The sequence below is a fragment of the Lampetra planeri genome, chromosome 1 (genome assembly GCF_965212315.1).
Source record: "Lampetra planeri chromosome 1, kcLamPlan1.2.h2, whole genome shotgun sequence".
NCBI lineage: Eukaryota > Metazoa > Chordata > Hyperoartia > Petromyzontiformes > Petromyzontidae > Lampetra > Lampetra planeri.
The window spans coordinates 18,582,952-18,599,850 of record NC_136107.1 but is presented as its reverse complement, the minus strand read 5'-3'; the positions used below and the strand labels follow the sequence as shown (position 1 = coordinate 18,599,850).

Here is a 16,899-nt window from a genome sequence, read left to right as displayed (position 1 = left end):
GGATGACTCTTGCCTCTGCGCAATGCACAATGCAACCCACACCACCACCACCACCCGACACCCTACCCCACCCATAGTTACAGAGGGGCACTGCGGTTCACCCGTGAATCAGACGCAGCATCACACCTCCACACACCCCGAAACACAGCATCACACCTCCCCTCCGAAGACCAAGATGCCCCGTATAGCCTTAACAGACTGTTGGGGCAAGTGCTGTTAGCGAGAACCAATTAAGGCCAAGGGGTGGGTGGCCAGCGCCACGCCCGGCCGCCTTTGTCTCCCCAGTGGCTAACCGCTACACGACCACTCCGCACACCTCTCCTCCAGACACAACACAACGTGACTTCCACACACACACAGCACGCAGCAGCAGCAGCACACCACCATTCCAATTGTCACGTTTCACAGAACAAGTTCGGCGCAGACTCGATGTACATTTTGTTTCCTGGTCAAACAACAGCGCCGTGAACCCGCCATCCCGAGTTTAACTCCAGACCACGGCTCAGTGGCAGCAGCGGCGAGTGACATTAGAAGTTAGAACAGGTCTTGCCTGGCCTTGGGTAATGCATTTCATCCAATAGTGGATTGACAAAAGCGCTGTCAAATGTTTCCTAATATCGAGGTCAGATTCGTGGGCTGTGACTGAAAGACTCGAGGCATGGATGGACACGCATCACCGTACAGTAAAGTAGATCGTTATGTAATTACAGTTGTACGTTCGCAACCGCGAATATGGTCCCGCCTTGTCTGGTAATCAAACGAGCACTTTGGAATTCGTTAAAACTTCACAAGCAAGTGCACTTCCACCAAGAACTCAAATGACTCTGTCACAGAGTTTACTTAGCTTTTCCACAAAACGATGAACTCAAAATTCATCCAACATCGATATTCTTGGTTCTTTCGGTAAAGTCACGTAGAAAATAAACTACAAAAAGAAAAAATAATTTTACATTTAAATAATAAATAGAAAATAATACTTTTCTATCTACGTGACTTTACCGAAAGAACCAAGAATATTAATTCCCGCAGTCACGAAAGTTTAAAGTCAAAATCCATCCACATCGAGGTTCTTGCATTACCTGCAGGATGTGGTAAGGAGTTTGCGGTGCGCATGACGGGACCGCCCCTGGTCGCTTTATCTCCCAAAATGGTCCGGAACCTGGTCCGTCTTTCCAGCACCCGCTCTTCAACTGGTTACTTCCCCCTCCAGCACCGAGTCTTGAACTGGAATTCAGTACCTGGGCTGGATCTGGTTCTGCATCTGTATCAAGCCAGTGCGGAGAGAAGGTCGCCCATGATTGGCATCAGTAGCCCGGCAGCTCCTCTACGACATAGCCTGGGTTGCGATTGTTTGTACAGAATGACTAGTGTATAAAGTAGCCTGTGTGTGGCTCCAGTAGAGTCTGTGTTGACCCTGGGCTGCGTGTGCAGCGGCTATAGCTCGTGGCGTCTGCACTGAGCTCACTGCTTGCCTCCTTCCTCCAAGTGGCGACGAACTGAACTCACAACAACTTAACCAATGCATGGTGTGCATACGAAATGCAAACCGCTGAGACAGCACTACGCTCACTCAAACACACACCCACTCATATGTTCAGTGATCGAATACATCTGCCAGGAACTGCAACCCTACAACTAACGCTGGGCCGATGCTTGATTTGACATGCGGGTTCTTATCTGTGTATTCTCACCCGTACATTCCAACCTGTGTGTTTTTTTCATCTGTACACTCGAACCTGTGTTTTTACTTGTACAATGCACCATGTGTACTTTTACCTATACACTCCACCTGTGTATTCTCACCTGTACGTGAGCCCATGTGTGTTCTCACCTTAACATCCTGTGTGTTCTCACCTGTACACTCTACCTGTGTATTCTCACCTGTACACCCTGTGTTCTCACCCGTACATTCCACCCTGTGTTTTTTTGATTTGTACACTCGAACCTGTGTTTTTACTTGTACAATGCACCATGTGTTCTTTTACCTGTACACTCCACCTGTGTATTCTCACCTGTACGTGAGCCCATGTGTATTCTCACCTGTACACCCTGTGTGTTCTCATCTACACCCTGTGTGTTCTCACCTGTACATTCTGTGTATTCTCACCTGTACATGCGACCCTGTATATTCTCACCTGTACATGCCACCATGTGTGTTCTCACCTGTACATTCTGTGTATTCTCACCTGTACATTCCACCCTGTGTGTTTTCACCCGTACACTTTACCTGCGCGCTAAACACCTGTACACCCGACCTGCAGCCTTCTCAACTTTGCGCTCTCACCTTTGAGCTCTCTCTCTCTCGTACAGGCTTCTCTCGCGCGTTCACGTCACCTGCGCGCCGTCACATGGACGCCTTTGCTGCCCGTCTACCCACCTTCCCCCACCACCCCGCCGTTCACTCGGCTGTGCCGTCTTCCCCGAGTGCTCTCTCGTTGATTGCCGCCCTTGGGACCCTCCTCCTCCTCGTCACGGCCGCTGCGATAACTGGATCAGCGTCGGGGCTTCTTCACCTGCGCTCCGACTCACGGTCCCTCCCCATCGCCCGCCCCCACCACCACCACCTCCATCCATTCATCCAGCCACCACCCCCCACACACCCTCACCCTGGTCGTCACCATCTCCTCCTGCACTCGGCCACTTCGCCAATCACGCCGAGCCCCACGCCGTGCGGAGGAACGGGTTTTCAGTTTTGTCTCACACCACACACGGGGACCACACAAAAGACGAAGATCCCCCCCGGATAGCCTTGAGAAATACTCTCCTTGGGTGAGCGTGGAGAGCGCCGCCCTATGAAGGCTTGGCACGGCACACGAAGGGGTGGGGCTGGACAGAACCACGTCCGAACGCCTTTGTCTTTTCCCTCGTGGCGAATGTTTACGCATCGCATCAGGTTACTGAGTTGAGGCTGAGTCGACCTAGAGGGTGGGGCTCAGGACCGGTTCAGATAACCGTCACTGGTGTTGACCGTGAGCGCAAATCGAACTCGGGTCGCCGGGCTCGTAGCACAGCGCGCTCACCACAGCATAGTATAACCCCCCACAATACACACACCACAGAACTCTAGAAGAATTATCTACTCAGAAAATGCGATTTGTGCCGAACCCCTCAATTTCAGCGGAGGTAGGTGTGGGGGGGTCATGATTAGGGGATAATGGGCCAAACACATTCCTGCGGAGGGAGCTGGTAGGAACGTTGGATGGCTCTGTCAATGGCCAGGGTCAACGGCGGCGTGGTGTATTCCGCAAATATGCCCGACTGAGGGCGGGCACAAGCCGGCGTGAGTAGGTTAAACGTTGAGTTTTACAAGGGCACCACGATGTGACCAGCCTCTCCCCACCCAGCCCCACCCTCCCCACCCAGCCTCTCCCCACCCAGCCCCTCCACACCCAGCCCCTCCCCACCCTCCCCACCCAGCCCCTCCCCACCCTCCCCACCCAGCCCCTCCCCACCCTCCCCAACCAGCCCCTCCCCACCCTTCCCTCCACACCCAGCCCCTCCCCACCCTCCCCACCCAGCCCCTCCCTCCCTACCCAGCCCCTCCCTGCACGACGGACGGACGGACACAATAATCCCCTGTGGGCTGGTGTAACCAAGAGGTTCCTACCAGTATAAATTTGTGTTTCTGTCTCTCGGTCGTGTTGCCTGTGAAGAGACATTCCGGGCACAACGCATGGGTCAAACCGCAGTCAGAGCCTTGTAAAGCAGCAACACAAGAGGGGGGTTGGAACTATGGACAGTGGTTACTCATCTCCTAGCTTCAAGGTGTCTCGTTTAAAACGAGGCACAGGCGCGCGCGGTCGTTGACGTGAGCACTTCTTCTTTTGAGTTCGTGCTTGAAGGCTTTTGCAGGATGTGTGCAATCCTCGACTTCTTCTTTCGTATGGCCGATGTAGATGCAGTGCAACGACTACAATTTCTCATTCAGGTGGTGGAGCCCAGAAAACCGCTGCCTGGAGCAGCAGAGTTGCATCATCGCTGTCTTCTTCGTATTTGTGGCTCTGGCATTGAACTGTTATATGTTGTATACGGTCTGCTCTGGATGAACACAGTCACATACTGCAGAGTTTTTATTTTATTTCCCATTTGTGCATCATGTTTCCGCATCCGCCATAGTCTGTGCGGATGCGATTTAGGGTGGACCATGAGCTTCGTGGAATATCAAAGCCGAAAGATCTCCTGCGTAGGGTCTTTCACGAGGTATCGTGTGAAGTGTGTGGAGAGCGGTGGCGCAGTGGTTAGCGCGCACTGCGCTATGAACCCGGCGACCCGAGTTTGAGTCACACAACAGTAAGCAGTAGATTCGTTATTATAACGCTTGTTTTGCCAAGAAAGCCTCACCACGTCTTTTTCAAGGTGGGGGGTGGATCCTGTCAAGTTTTGGCAACAAGGGGCGATAATTGCCGTGGCGTAGATTCAAATAAGAATTTGCAGGTAATTTTCGAATATGGACCATGGCACCAGCAGTGGCCTACTCTTGCGAATTACGCCACGGCATCTTTAACGTCCACTGTGAAACGGGTGGCATGTTTTTGTTTTGTTGAATGGTTATTACACACCGCAGAAGTAACCAGGGTGGCCGCAAAATTCGAACCGTGCACCCGTGCAGCAGCTGGGCGGTATCATCACCGGATTGATCATGGATGATGTTACTGCGCAGCTTTGAGATTATTAATCGCGTGTCCCAAGGGTGGCACAGTCGGGTTTTTTTACAATCGGATTCAATTGTCTTTTTAAATTAAACCCGATCATCTGAGATTGGGAGAAATCCGGTTAAATTGGTTTTAATTGCAGAACCGCACTTCTCAACGATGGGCTTCATCCATTCCAAGCTAAGGAACTCACTGGCGCCCACGATTGTGGAGAAGCTCGTGTTCATCACGACCAACCTGCCCGCCGCATTCTACGACTACCCCGTGCCCGACGGCCCCGAGTACGATAGCAGCACCGACGAGGAAGCAGCCTAAGCCTTGGATCAGTTTCGTATTCATTAAACCAGGTTTTAATTCCCCGAAATCAGGTTTAATTGTATTAAAGAAAAAAACCCGATGCCTGCTGCTGGAAAAATCGGGTTTTTTTCACCCATGGCGTGTCCCAGAGGCCTTGCGCTGACACTGCAAAAACAGAGTGCGTTTATAACTGTCATCCCACAAGTACCTGTAAATCCATTATTGACAACGGCTATTACAGAGCAGAGCAAGTTGAAAAATGAACCCGTAAAAACAAAGTTTTTCACTATAAAGCCTTTATATGCGTGGCATCGGTTTTATTTTATTATTCATTTCTGTTTTTCTTGAGTAAGAGTTTCATTTTATCACATTGGTATTTTAAATTAAATATGAATTTTTTTTTTTTACCTAAAAAGTGTACAATTTTGGAAAAAAAATTTCACGAACATTAATTGTCACGCACAACGAGTCTGTGTGGAAAATGTCAGCTCGATTGGATCCCGGGAAGTGGGTTAAAAAACGACCGAAAGATTTGCACGGTCGTAAGCAAGCAAGCGAACTTAATATAAAGGATTTAAAAAGAATGTCAATTCACACATGACTTGAAAAAAGAAAACAACTATTCTCTGCATGTTCCCATTTCAAGTAAATCAGATCAATTATAATTTGTAGAATAGTTGATAAATGTCCAGGTCTCTCACGTGAAATATACTTTGTAATAGCGGCAAAGTTCTGTTAGACCAAATACACAATTTACAAACCTAAGAATTTAAGGCATGAAGTGCTTACGAAAGATTAAATATCTGGCCATTACTTATTATGCGTGTGTGCCGGTTCTGCCTACTCCACACGTGACTGCCATGGATCACGTTAAAGGTAAACGTTAGGTCTCAAGCACAAATGCAAACACTGATTAAGCCCTAAAAACGCACAGCTGTATAAAACCCACACAATAAATCCCAAAAGTAATCACCACCAACTGAAGTCAATCAATCTTTAATGTTGACGTAACATAAATATACATTGTGCAGTTAAAAACTCCCACCCCTTCAGCAAAATCTGACCAAATGTACAGTGGGGACGGTAAGGATGAAAGCATTACAATCAATTCTCTCGGCCCATCTATGCCAAGTCGAGACAATGTTCCGATGTTGACGTAAACACTTCGGCGATTACAACAGAAACACAGGTGGTTGGCAGCATCACAGTGAAATGTAAACGTATTCCTGTAAATCCCCGTCAACGTTGGATGCTCAGTCACTGGTAGATGAATCGGCGCTGCTTTAGCATGTGTGTCAGTTTGTAGACACACGATTAATTATGCTTCCAATTGATCAAATAGCCTTTGTAAAATAACGGGATCGTGAATGTTCACTTAGAAACCACACATCTCTATTGCATGGGGAGGATGTGCAGCAGTATTAATCTGGTTTGTCCAGAAAAATAGCATGAGAACCATCTAACATGATGTCCATCTACAGAGCAATGTCTACCTACCCATGCCATATCAAGGGTGGCACAGTCGGGTTTTTTACAATCGGGTTTAATTGTCTTTTTATATTAAACCCGATCTGAGATTGGGAGAAATCCGGTTTAATTGGTTCTAATTGCAAAACCGCACTTCTCAACGATGGGCTTCATCCATTCCAAGCTAAGGAACTCACTGGCGCCCACGATTGTGGATAAGCTCGTGTTCATCAAGACCAACCTGCCCGCCGCATTCTACGACTACCCCGTGCCCGACGGCCCCGAGCACGATAGCAGCACCGACGAGGAAGCAGCCTAAGCCTATCAGTTTCGTATTCATAAAACCAGGTGTTAATTCCCCAAAATCGGGTTTTTAATTGTATTAAAGAAAAAACCCGATGCCTGCCGCTGGAAAAATCGGGTTTTTTCCATCCATGTGCCATATTACCAATCCAATGTCACTATTAAATTGAATTAACAAATAAAAAATTCACTCATGCATGGTTTTTAATTCATGTTTTTCCAAGATTCAAACTCCCCCCCCCCATATTTTACTAAGTATGAATTTTAAAACAGGCCATTTTGATTATAAACCTAAAGTTATATTCACATGGTTCATTCTCAACGGAGGTAATGGCGTTTGTGAGAAAAGAAATGCTCTTGAAAGCACGCGCAGGACATCCCCATCCACAGCTGCCTGCAGAATGCCAGCTGTGAGTGTGGTTGTTGGGCATGCTTAAAGCTTAATAACATAATTGTATTTACACAAACATGCATACTGTCGAGCTGAAGATGTCGATTTAAACAACCGTTTGTTAGCACTCACAAAGGCATAAAAACATAGAAAAGATTGCCCCGAATTAGGTATAGAAACATTCAACCGACAGCTCTGCTGTTGTACCGCATCAGACCCACATCCTCCAGCATGGAAAAACACTCCCTGGTATCCAACGCGACACGGCAACATTTGCCGCTGCACATAAGCGGAGATAAGGCGGTACACCATAAGTGGGAGCGTAGTTTTGTTACCATCCATCGGCTTCTTTCACAATATCTATTATAAGATGTTTTTTAAAACTCCCATTACTTTAATGCAGCTTAGGGGAAGTGTTGCTTTCGAGTAGTTAACCCAAGCGGATAGAATGAGTTGTCACAAGCTGTATGGCATAACAAAGGCTGTAAGTGTTCTCTGTAGTAATTAAAATAAGATTTCTTTTCTCCCCGAGCAGCCCAAAGACAATGGGACCGAGATGAAGCTCAAAGTTTTGTTTCAGCGGCACAAGCCTCGAGAAATCAGCAGTGGTTTCAAATATTCGAATTCTGGCGGTCACAAGAACAATAACTGCTGCCTCTATAAACTGGATTCCAAAGCTGTAACAACACTGCTAAAGCGAGTGTCCAGCAGTGATTTCAGTTGTAACAGACGGATGTCGGAATAGGTCTTTGAGAAATGGTTTAGACAAGGCACACTGGAGACACTTTTCTGAAGTCGAAACAAATACCGAGAAATTGGGAGACAAAGCTCAAGATGAGTGAACAATTCAGTGGCCTAAGTGACACTGGCCTAAAGCAAACTTATAGGAACAGAGAGAAGCCAATAAACTTGACTAATAGAGAGGTGTTATATTTTTTCTGTGTTGCAAAAATACAATTTTACAATTACACATGTACGGGATGCTTTCTCGAACCAACGTATACTTAGTGTGGTTTCTATTCGATTTCTGAGAGAATTCCACTTATAATTCAAATCCATGTCACAAAACAGGCTTGTCAATAACATTACCATATAAAAAAAGTTATGTACGCAGCCAATTACGACTATTGTCGCCCGGTGATCTTAAGAGCATCCCATAATTGCGCCTGGCCTGCCTCAATCATCGTTATGTCCCTTTCTCAGGCAAAACAACATGCGTGTGGCTTTCACTTACAATGGCAATGATAGTGGCCAATAACGATGAAAATTAACCTACATTTTGGTTCTTGACAACCAAATAAATGCAGCTGCAACCGCCCACCCATATGCACCAGTGGGTGAGCAGATAGTAAGGTTTTCACTTCCTCCCGTGTCCGCTTTGTCTGGACGAAAACACCGATTAATACACCCACCGGCACACGCATGTCCATCCAACTTTGCAGAGGCAGCAGTTGTTATCTGCTCAACGATAAACTCGGGGTTGTGTGCGACCTCTTGTCCATTTTTGTAAATAGGGACAGAAAAATAGAAATTGCAATGATAATAAGCAGGAATCAAGATGCTCGACGGGACTTCATTTTGGGACAATCTTAACAAGCCTTTCACAACATTTCTGAACCCCTCCCCCCATAACCCTCCAGCAGCATGGAGCTCCAGTAACAGTTATTTAGTTTTGCAAAATTTATATTGGGAGTACAGTGTAATAGTAAAAAACACACAGGCTTTGTTACAACATGGGTCCAAGCATTTGGGAAGTTCAGTCTCATTGCATGTAACTCAATTAATCCAGCTCATGATAGCTATGAAGGTCGGATTCCCTCCTCAAGCGGACCAGTGTCAACATCGATGTCTGTGTATGTAGTTGTACGTTTGTGTGTGTGCGTGCGCGGCGCGTCTGTTCATGTTTTTAAAATGAATGTGAACCACGGCTGCAGTTTTGGCTACCGAAAGGTCAAGGGTCACCAGCCAAAGACATACTCCAGTGCCTTGGAGAGAATGCCATCATCCTTGCTGAGCACCTGCTTGTCGTTCACCACCTGTGCAGCAACAAAGCACACGAAAGACGTTCACGTTAAACCTGTTACATCTCCAGCTCAAAGCAACAAAAACTAGCCCATGTACAGCCGATCAGGGGATTCCATAGACAATACATTATTAACGATGACGGATCTGTAAACTGAAGCTCAAAAATAATTTCACAATTGGAGTATTCACAAGAGCGGGCTACCGTGTAAAAACGGAGCAGCTTAAAAGCAATCAGAAAAAAATATTCCTAAATAGATTTTTATTTGTCGTTCTTTAAAATAAAAAAAAATTCTTGAAATGTTAATGTGCACGAACAACACGCTATAAATAAAGTAAAAAATATGCAAAGCAGGCATGCATTACTGCTCGAGTATTTCTCCAACACATTCACAATAAATGATCCCATAGTGACAATAAATCGGCTTTGCATGTGAGACTTGGGCTGGAGGAAATGTAAAATACAGGGGGGAAACAGACACAGCTGTAAACAAAGATTTTTTTTTAAAACCTACCTAAGGAATGTGTGCCACAGACATACTTTCACTTGCCACAGCCTGAAGAAGCATTCCAACGAGCCCAACCATATTGGACACCAAGAGCATGTTGTGCAACTCCCACGTGTTCGTGCACTTGCGGCGTCACCTGCAGGTCGTTCGTGGTGATTCGCCCGGTCATGGGACGCATGGTGGAGGGCCGCGGTGTCGTAGACGCGATGGGGACGGGGGTGGCTGCGTGGGGTTGCACGGGGGTGGTGAAGCCCGAGAGAGGCGGGTAGCCGTGTGCCTCTCCATTCTCCATCACGTTCTGAGACACCCAACGCATACAGTGTCCGAGCACACAACAACAAAGATCCTCCCCCACATAGCCTTCAAACACACTGTTGGGGCAAGTGCTGTTAGCGAGGCAGCTATGAAGGCCGGCACTGTGGCACACCAGAGGGTGGCTGGCCAACACCATGCTCGGCCACCTTTGTCTTTCAAGTCTGATGTTTACACACCATACCAGGTCGACCTAGGGGAGGCCCAAGACTAGTTCAAATAATCGCCACTGTTATTGGTCGTGAACGATAATCAGAATCATCTCAAGAGAATGCAACGCATTGCCTTTAAAAGAAAAAATATAATTGGCAATGGCCCTTCTTCTTAAGAGACAAACAGAGGCCACAGAGAGAGTAGAGAATTAGAGTTAGAACGTGCACTTGACATCATGGACCCTAATGATAATTACATTTAAGAAAATTCCGATGACCAATTTTTTAATTGACATATTAATATTTTATCCATTAGTAGCTATTGAGTAAGACAAAATCTTCAATCATCCAAAAGCAATACTAAACAAATACGTTCGTATTAAATGTGAAACGATCAAATACTTCTAGATTAGAAGTTTTCATGACTGCAAGGATCCATACTCTTTGGTTCTTTCGGTAAAGTCACGTAGGTGAAAATCACGTAGGTGAAAATAAAATAAAAAATAAATTAAATCACGTTTCGGGCGCAACACAAGCGTCCTTCATCAGGTGGGGACAACCACAGCGAAAACAGTTGCTGAGGTGTAAAATACTGGCGTCAAATTGCATTACGGCTTGCTAAAGGCCACTGAATAACTGGCTAAAGCCACACCTAGCATAGGAACAATAAAACACGCGACTGCCATTGACACTCAAGATGCCGCACTCCGCCGTACCTTCTCTATGCACGGCTTCACTCCCACCATGATGCATTCCCCAAAGACCTTGCCGTCTTTGCTTAGTGCCTTCCGCGCCTGTAGGGTCGACTGGTACTGAATGTGCATCCAGTTCCCGCTGCTCGACATCTGCATACGTTCACACGACTCCCATTAACCACATGCTTCTGGGGTGTTGCTTGATTAGGTAAAATGCTGTTATGGAGAAATATAAAACTTAACAGACTGTATTGGCTGCAGCAAAATAATATCTAAAAAGGACACGTTATCTGAAAGGACTGCTGTGCATTCCCTTCAGCTGCAGATTCTCCATCTAGCGGCTGTTAATCTCTGTTAGTTGTTGTCTGTGGGTGATAGCTGGTGCCTGCCCCGTCTGGCTGCAGTCCTACCTTGCTAATTTCTCTCGACGTCAGCTAGCTGAAATCCAGAGAAATATAAACTAGTCATCCAAATGACGAACCAACGTATTAAGTTGAAAAGTGGCAAACATCACCATAAGCAATAAATTGGCTCCTCAGGCTGGGATCACAGAGTTGGCAACCAACATCACTAGAAATAGGGTTGGGAGTGAACAATCACTTAAATCAACTCACCACATGCTTGAGGATGTTCCCATACTGAGCAAACTGCATGAGAATGTAAGAGGCAGATGCAGGTGGGAACCTGTGAAGAGAAAACAGCACGTGCTTAAGTCAAAGCCTCAGTGACCACGTATCAGTTGTAATGTTGCCATAGGTGTTCTCTACCAAAAAAAAGCAACAAGAAACAAGGCCACACATTCTAAGGGCGCCATCTACCAATAAACAAAGGCCTCGTTAAGAAGCTGTCACCAACATTGGTCCTGCATAACAATGCACCCAGCACCAACGCATGAGCTGATTTCAATCGACCCATCTCCTCGGTGGCTGACATTCGCCCAATGGCCATCATCCCTTACAGCGACGTGTCCTGTCAAAGCCCACTTAGACCAATTTAAGTTTGGTTACGATACATCCGTGAACGTGCAGATGTAAACCCTTCGAGAGTGTGAGCTCTAACAATGGTCCACATATTAATAAACTAACCTTTTTATTTTACCTGGTAAGGCCAACTGAGCTATGTAGCTTTATTTTTCAGAAGTGACCTGGCCACAACTGATAGCTCAACGAAGTGGCTTATCATCTGGAAATGTATTGCAACCAAAGGCTTTAAAACACGTTTCTAAATATGGAGGGAAAAACTGGAGGACCGGGAGAAAAATCCACATGACCGCGGGGAGAACATGCAAACTCCAAATATACAGGTGTGAGGGTCAGGATCGAACCCACGACCTCATGCATATCAGGCGAGGTAGTTACATCTCGCCACCGAGGTGCCCATATGAGGCAGAGCAGGCAAGACGCACCCAAAGACGGTAACCCAGGTGTGGTCCAGTGTGTCGCTGGAGACCAGACTCTCGCCCTGTGTGTAGAACGGATCCAGCTGGGCTGGCGAAGGTGGTGTTGCGCGCGGCTGTGACAAGGGCACTGTTCCAGGACTGAAGAGGCTGCTTGAACCTGTGCAGCAACAACCAAAACATGGCAACGGGGGATTTCTACTTGCCCTTATGCAAAGCAATCAATGTGGAATCCAGTAAGAGACATTTTATATATACAGCGATTGCACGTGGGCAAGACAAACAACAGATGATATTAAATACAAAAATACAGCCAAATTGCCTTGAGCCATTCAGCGGCCTCTCAGCAATGTTCAGTTTAAGACGCATTTAATTAAATGGACAATGTACAGTAGATGTGTGTTTGTGCTGGAGAGAAAATTACGAGTTTATTTGTTGATTCACATTGCATCCACATCAAAATAATCCATGCTCAAGAAAAGTATTTTGTTTTCATTTATTTGCCATGTATTTTAGCACATTGTATTTTTGCTAAACACGCAGTTTTCGCGTTGCTGAACTCCCGCAGCAGCTAAAGAAAATAAACGATGTAAGAGAAACATGAGTTATTGTCAGCTATCTCTCACAGCTTGAAAATAACAAGTGTTCCCAGTCAGGATTTAAATAAATTATACATGGCCCTCGCGTGAATTGCAAGTGTGACTTTTTCAGACCGAGAGCTGTCTTGTTGGAGCCCGGAGTCCTGACCACACTGCCAGAGAGCGGCGTGTGATGCAGCGAAGTGTTTATCTGCAAAGTAAAACACAGCTTGTGTGGACTTTTTTGTACAAATTCTTTATCCCACAGGCGGTAGCTCAAGACACATGCCTAACTCGATGCCGAAATATACACAGGACTGGAATAATGCCAAAGGAGTTGTATTAAGCGTACGGTTAATATAGATTTTAACTTATAACACCCATTTCCTATACTTTTGAAGATAAATAAAATCTAATAATTCAAAATCTCGTTTCCAACTAAGAAAATACTTAAAATCTTTGGAACATAATTTGTGATAATAAAAAATTTTAGTTTGTCATTTATTTTTTGAGAAAACAAATTGTTGTCCAAGTAACAAAAGAAAGTGGTATTAAATGTGAAAGCAATGGATATAGTAAACCCTTATAACGTTAGTTGGTGCTTGCACTGTGTTCAGTGGCTAGATACAAGTACTACGGAAAAAGTGTTATTTCCATTTCAAAACTAAAACTAGTTTTCACGACAGTGTTTCTAATTTGAGTATTTCTGTCGAGGGACTTGAGAAACGATTGAATATATATGAATCCACACTGTCGTTGTTGTATGCAGTTCCTCTGAGTAGGTCATACTGCATTTTCCTTCCATACCACTTTCTAAAGGCTATGTTACGAACTGAAGGGCGTGTTCATAGCATACTTTATCGCACGCAGAGTGATGTGCCCGTACCCTGGTGCGAGCCTGCAGGGGCGAGGGCTGCACGTCATCGTAGAGGCTGCGCACAGGAGGGGCACCACTCTTGTCCTTAGTCACAGGCAGAGCTGCTTGTGGGGTGGAGCGACCTGTGAACAGAACAAGAGAATCAGCGGCCGATTCATGTGCATCGCTCCCAGTACATATTTACTAAACTATTTTTATTTCACCAGGTAAGGCCCACTGAGCTATATAGCTCTTTTTCAGAAGCGACCTGGCCACAAATGATAACTTGACGAATCATGTGCAGATCTCTCGCAGCCAAATACTCTAAACGCACATTTCTAAATGTGGAGGGTAATCCTGGAGGACCTGGAGAAAAATCCACACGACCAAAGGGAGAATATGCAAACTCCAAATAAACAGGCATCACGGTCGGTATCGAACCCACGACCTCCTGCATACCAGGCGAGTGAATTAGCATCTCGCCACCATGGCATCAAAATGCAGTCTACTGAAAGTGGCCGGGTATTTGTAGATCACAGCGCTGAGCTGGCTCCACCGAGATCCTGGCTTCAGAAAGCTGTGTAAATCCTCTGCTGTTGTAGCATGCCATCCTCCGTATGTACCTGTGAAGGGAGAGGAGCGCAACTCCAGGCCGGTGGTGGGGGTGTGGTGCGAGCGCGGCTGCCCAGTGGCTGGGGACGGGAGGTCCCCCAGGAGGAAGCCTGGCAGGAACTGTGTTCCCACCACGGTCTTGGGAGACGTGGGGGAGCCCAGTGTCATCGGTTCTGCTCCTGCACGTGCAAATTGAGAGCGATTGAAGCATGGATATTGGTGGTCAGGGTGGGTAATAAGTGGTCTTTCTTTCGTATGTCATATGGAAAACAATGGACGTGTTTATAACTGTATGCTAAGTACTCTTTGGTTCTTTTGGTAAAGTCGGTTAACACGACAGTCAGCACCTTACCTGGTTGATTACGTTCTTCCAAAAATTGCTAAATTTGAGAGAAACTAAACACAGATACACACAGACAAACATACAAGCAGAGAGACAACACAGAGACACACATGTTGTACCTGATGACACATGTTGTGTCTCTCTCTCTGTGTCACTGTGTCACTGTGTTGTCTCTCTGCTTGTGTGTTTGTCTGTGTGTGTCTGTGTTTAGTTTCTCTCAAATTTAGCAATTTTTGGAAGAACGTAATCAACCAGGTAAGGTGCTGACTGTCGTGTTAACCGACTCTCTCTGTGTTGTATTGCATTTCTAAGTTCACTAGGTTTGTTTTCTACCTGATGACGATTGCTTGTGTTGCAATCGAAATGTCGTATTCTATTATTTATTTTCTTTCTACGTGACTTTACCGAAAGAACCAAAGAGTAATTCCTGCAGTCACGAAAGCTTCCAATCAAGTTTGTATGCTAAGTTGAAAAATATATTTGATGGCGTCTGGGGTTACAAGATGCTTTCCATTTGTACCTCCTTTAATGTATTTGATATTGATTGGTGATGTCGACTTCAAATTCACAGCAGTCACAATTAGACGGCAACCCCCAATATTCCTGACTGATGGAGGTGGCCGAACATCTTCTGCATCGTTTCAACAAGGTCTGGTGCAGTCCATTGTCTCGAAGATAACACGCAGTTAACGCTGATAAATAGTACTGTACCCGGAGTGTGGTATTATATCAATGTTTTTTTAACTATTCATTTAAATGTTTAAACATTTATGTTGAAATGTCGTTCTATATCGACGTTTAAAAATATATATTATTTGGTAAAATACAGGCAACAGGGTGGTAGATGTGGATGGTTAGTGGTAAACGGGTGATGTTACGGAAGGTTGGGTGGCGGCTGATATGCTGGTGACATCTGTCCTTCATTAGCTGCTCACTAACAGCACTTGCTCCGGCAGTCTGTTAAGGCTATACGGGGATAATTTGTGTTTGTGGTGCAGTATCCACAATTGGAAAAGGCAGAAATCCTAAAACTGGAAGTGAAATCAGCCAATCATCGCTTCATGGTTGGTAGGCTGAGTGCACTACCCTGTTGGAAGTCAACAATGGCTCTCCGACTGGCCAAGCCCACTTATCTTAACAGCCATGACCAATCCACTGCTGGATGAAGCCCTTACCAAGATGTCACCATCTCCGCCTTAGCACCTGCACACGAGCTGATTATTTCATTGCTTCCGTCTCTACAGTGAATGTCTACCGAGGCGTGTTTCCCGCATTTGGCTGCAACTCAGTAGTCAGTCTCGCACGTTAGCTATCATCCATTATCGTGACGATAGCGCCCATGCCCCACTTGCTTTTCTTAACAATGTGTCTCTGAATAGCGCATGTTCTCTGCTCCACGTGTTGATCTTTCTGTAGCGTCATTCACAGCATGCATCTCCCCGGGGTTCTTTGTGTACCGGTCAACGGTTGCCGTCATCTTGTCATTTATAGCTTTAAAGTAGTTTTCTCACCTACAAGCTTCTCGTCATTAAGAGGAAAGTATTAGAATGTTGTGTAATTTTGTTTTACGTGTAATAGCGTGACAAGAGTTTATTGCTGTTACATTAAAATGGCACTCGGGTAACGATTTCCTAGTCTACGAGTACAATAATACGAACAATTGCCTCGTGCCCCCAAATCACTCTTGCGAATGAGACCATCATCTTGGTCCCTGGCGTCGTCGCCCAGTTGCTACAAGACAAACTACAACGCAGCTAACAATTACACAGAGTTAAAACTCCGCGCGACGCGAGGCCTCCTCGTCGTAGGCCCTAATCCTCGGGCCTATTCATACACCCTCACTTTAAACATCGCCCCGGAGCTCACCCGCAAACTCCATGGCGTCTCTGTACGACCCTCCGCACCTTGAAGGATTGAAAAGTGAGGGGGTGGTGGTGGGGGGGTAAAAGGAAATAGAACGACAATATTCTTTCTCGCAAAACTCGAGACCCCCCCAATTAGCGCCTCTGCTTTTCCCGCCCAGGCGCCGATTTTGAATGAGAACCGCGGTGACCCCTGAACCCGGACCCGGCAACGAGGTGACGTCAGACGCGCCCTGCGACGTCATCACGCACGACGCGCCGAAACGTGGTGACGTCGACACACACGGCTCTCGATCTCTGAGGAGGGGGGGTCAAGTTTCAAGTTCATTTATTTGATAGAGCCCTGTGAGCCATTCGGCTCTTGAATCGGTTGCAACCGCAACAGACAAAAAACAAAAACATGAACAAGAAAACATTTTAAAGTGACTATGTGACTAAGTGTAAACAGAAAA

The 16,899-nt window shown here is 46.1% G+C and overlaps 2 protein-coding genes across 5 annotated transcripts in view; both read right to left on the bottom strand.

Annotated features, from left to right (window-relative positions):
- Window positions 1–2,507, bottom strand: part of LOC144719463 (uncharacterized) — a 43,477-nt gene extending 40,970 nt beyond the window's left edge. Inside the window, exons 1-2 of one of the 4 annotated variants that reach the window (XM_078595426.1) lie at window positions 2,285–2,507; window positions 1,080–1,261 (exon numbers count right to left, since the gene is read on the bottom strand). In XM_078595426.1, coding sequence (XP_078451552.1) covers window positions 1,080–1,113 — 34 coding nt within the window. In that variant the 5' untranslated portion in view covers window positions 1,114–1,261; window positions 2,285–2,507. Of the gene's footprint in view, window positions 1–1,079; window positions 1,262–2,227 lie in introns of all 4 variants that reach the window. The other 3 variants (XM_078595397.1, XM_078595418.1, XM_078595407.1) reach the window with 3 other exon arrangements.
- A 3,422-nt stretch (window positions 2,508–5,929) lies between these two features.
- On the bottom strand, window positions 5,930–16,624 carry NUP35 (nucleoporin 35). The gene is made up of 9 exons (XM_078595385.1): window positions 16,452–16,624; window positions 14,254–14,421; window positions 13,661–13,773; window positions 12,910–12,985; window positions 12,206–12,356; window positions 11,415–11,484; window positions 10,822–10,950; window positions 9,778–9,939; window positions 5,930–9,146 (listed from the first exon to the last, which is right to left on the bottom strand). Exons 1-9 carry the CDS (start codon window positions 16,462–16,464, stop codon window positions 9,069–9,071), a joined length of 960 nt encoding a protein of 319 aa, XP_078451511.1. The 5' UTR covers window positions 16,465–16,624; the 3' UTR covers window positions 5,930–9,068.
- Between the last annotated feature and the right edge of the window lie 275 nt (window positions 16,625–16,899).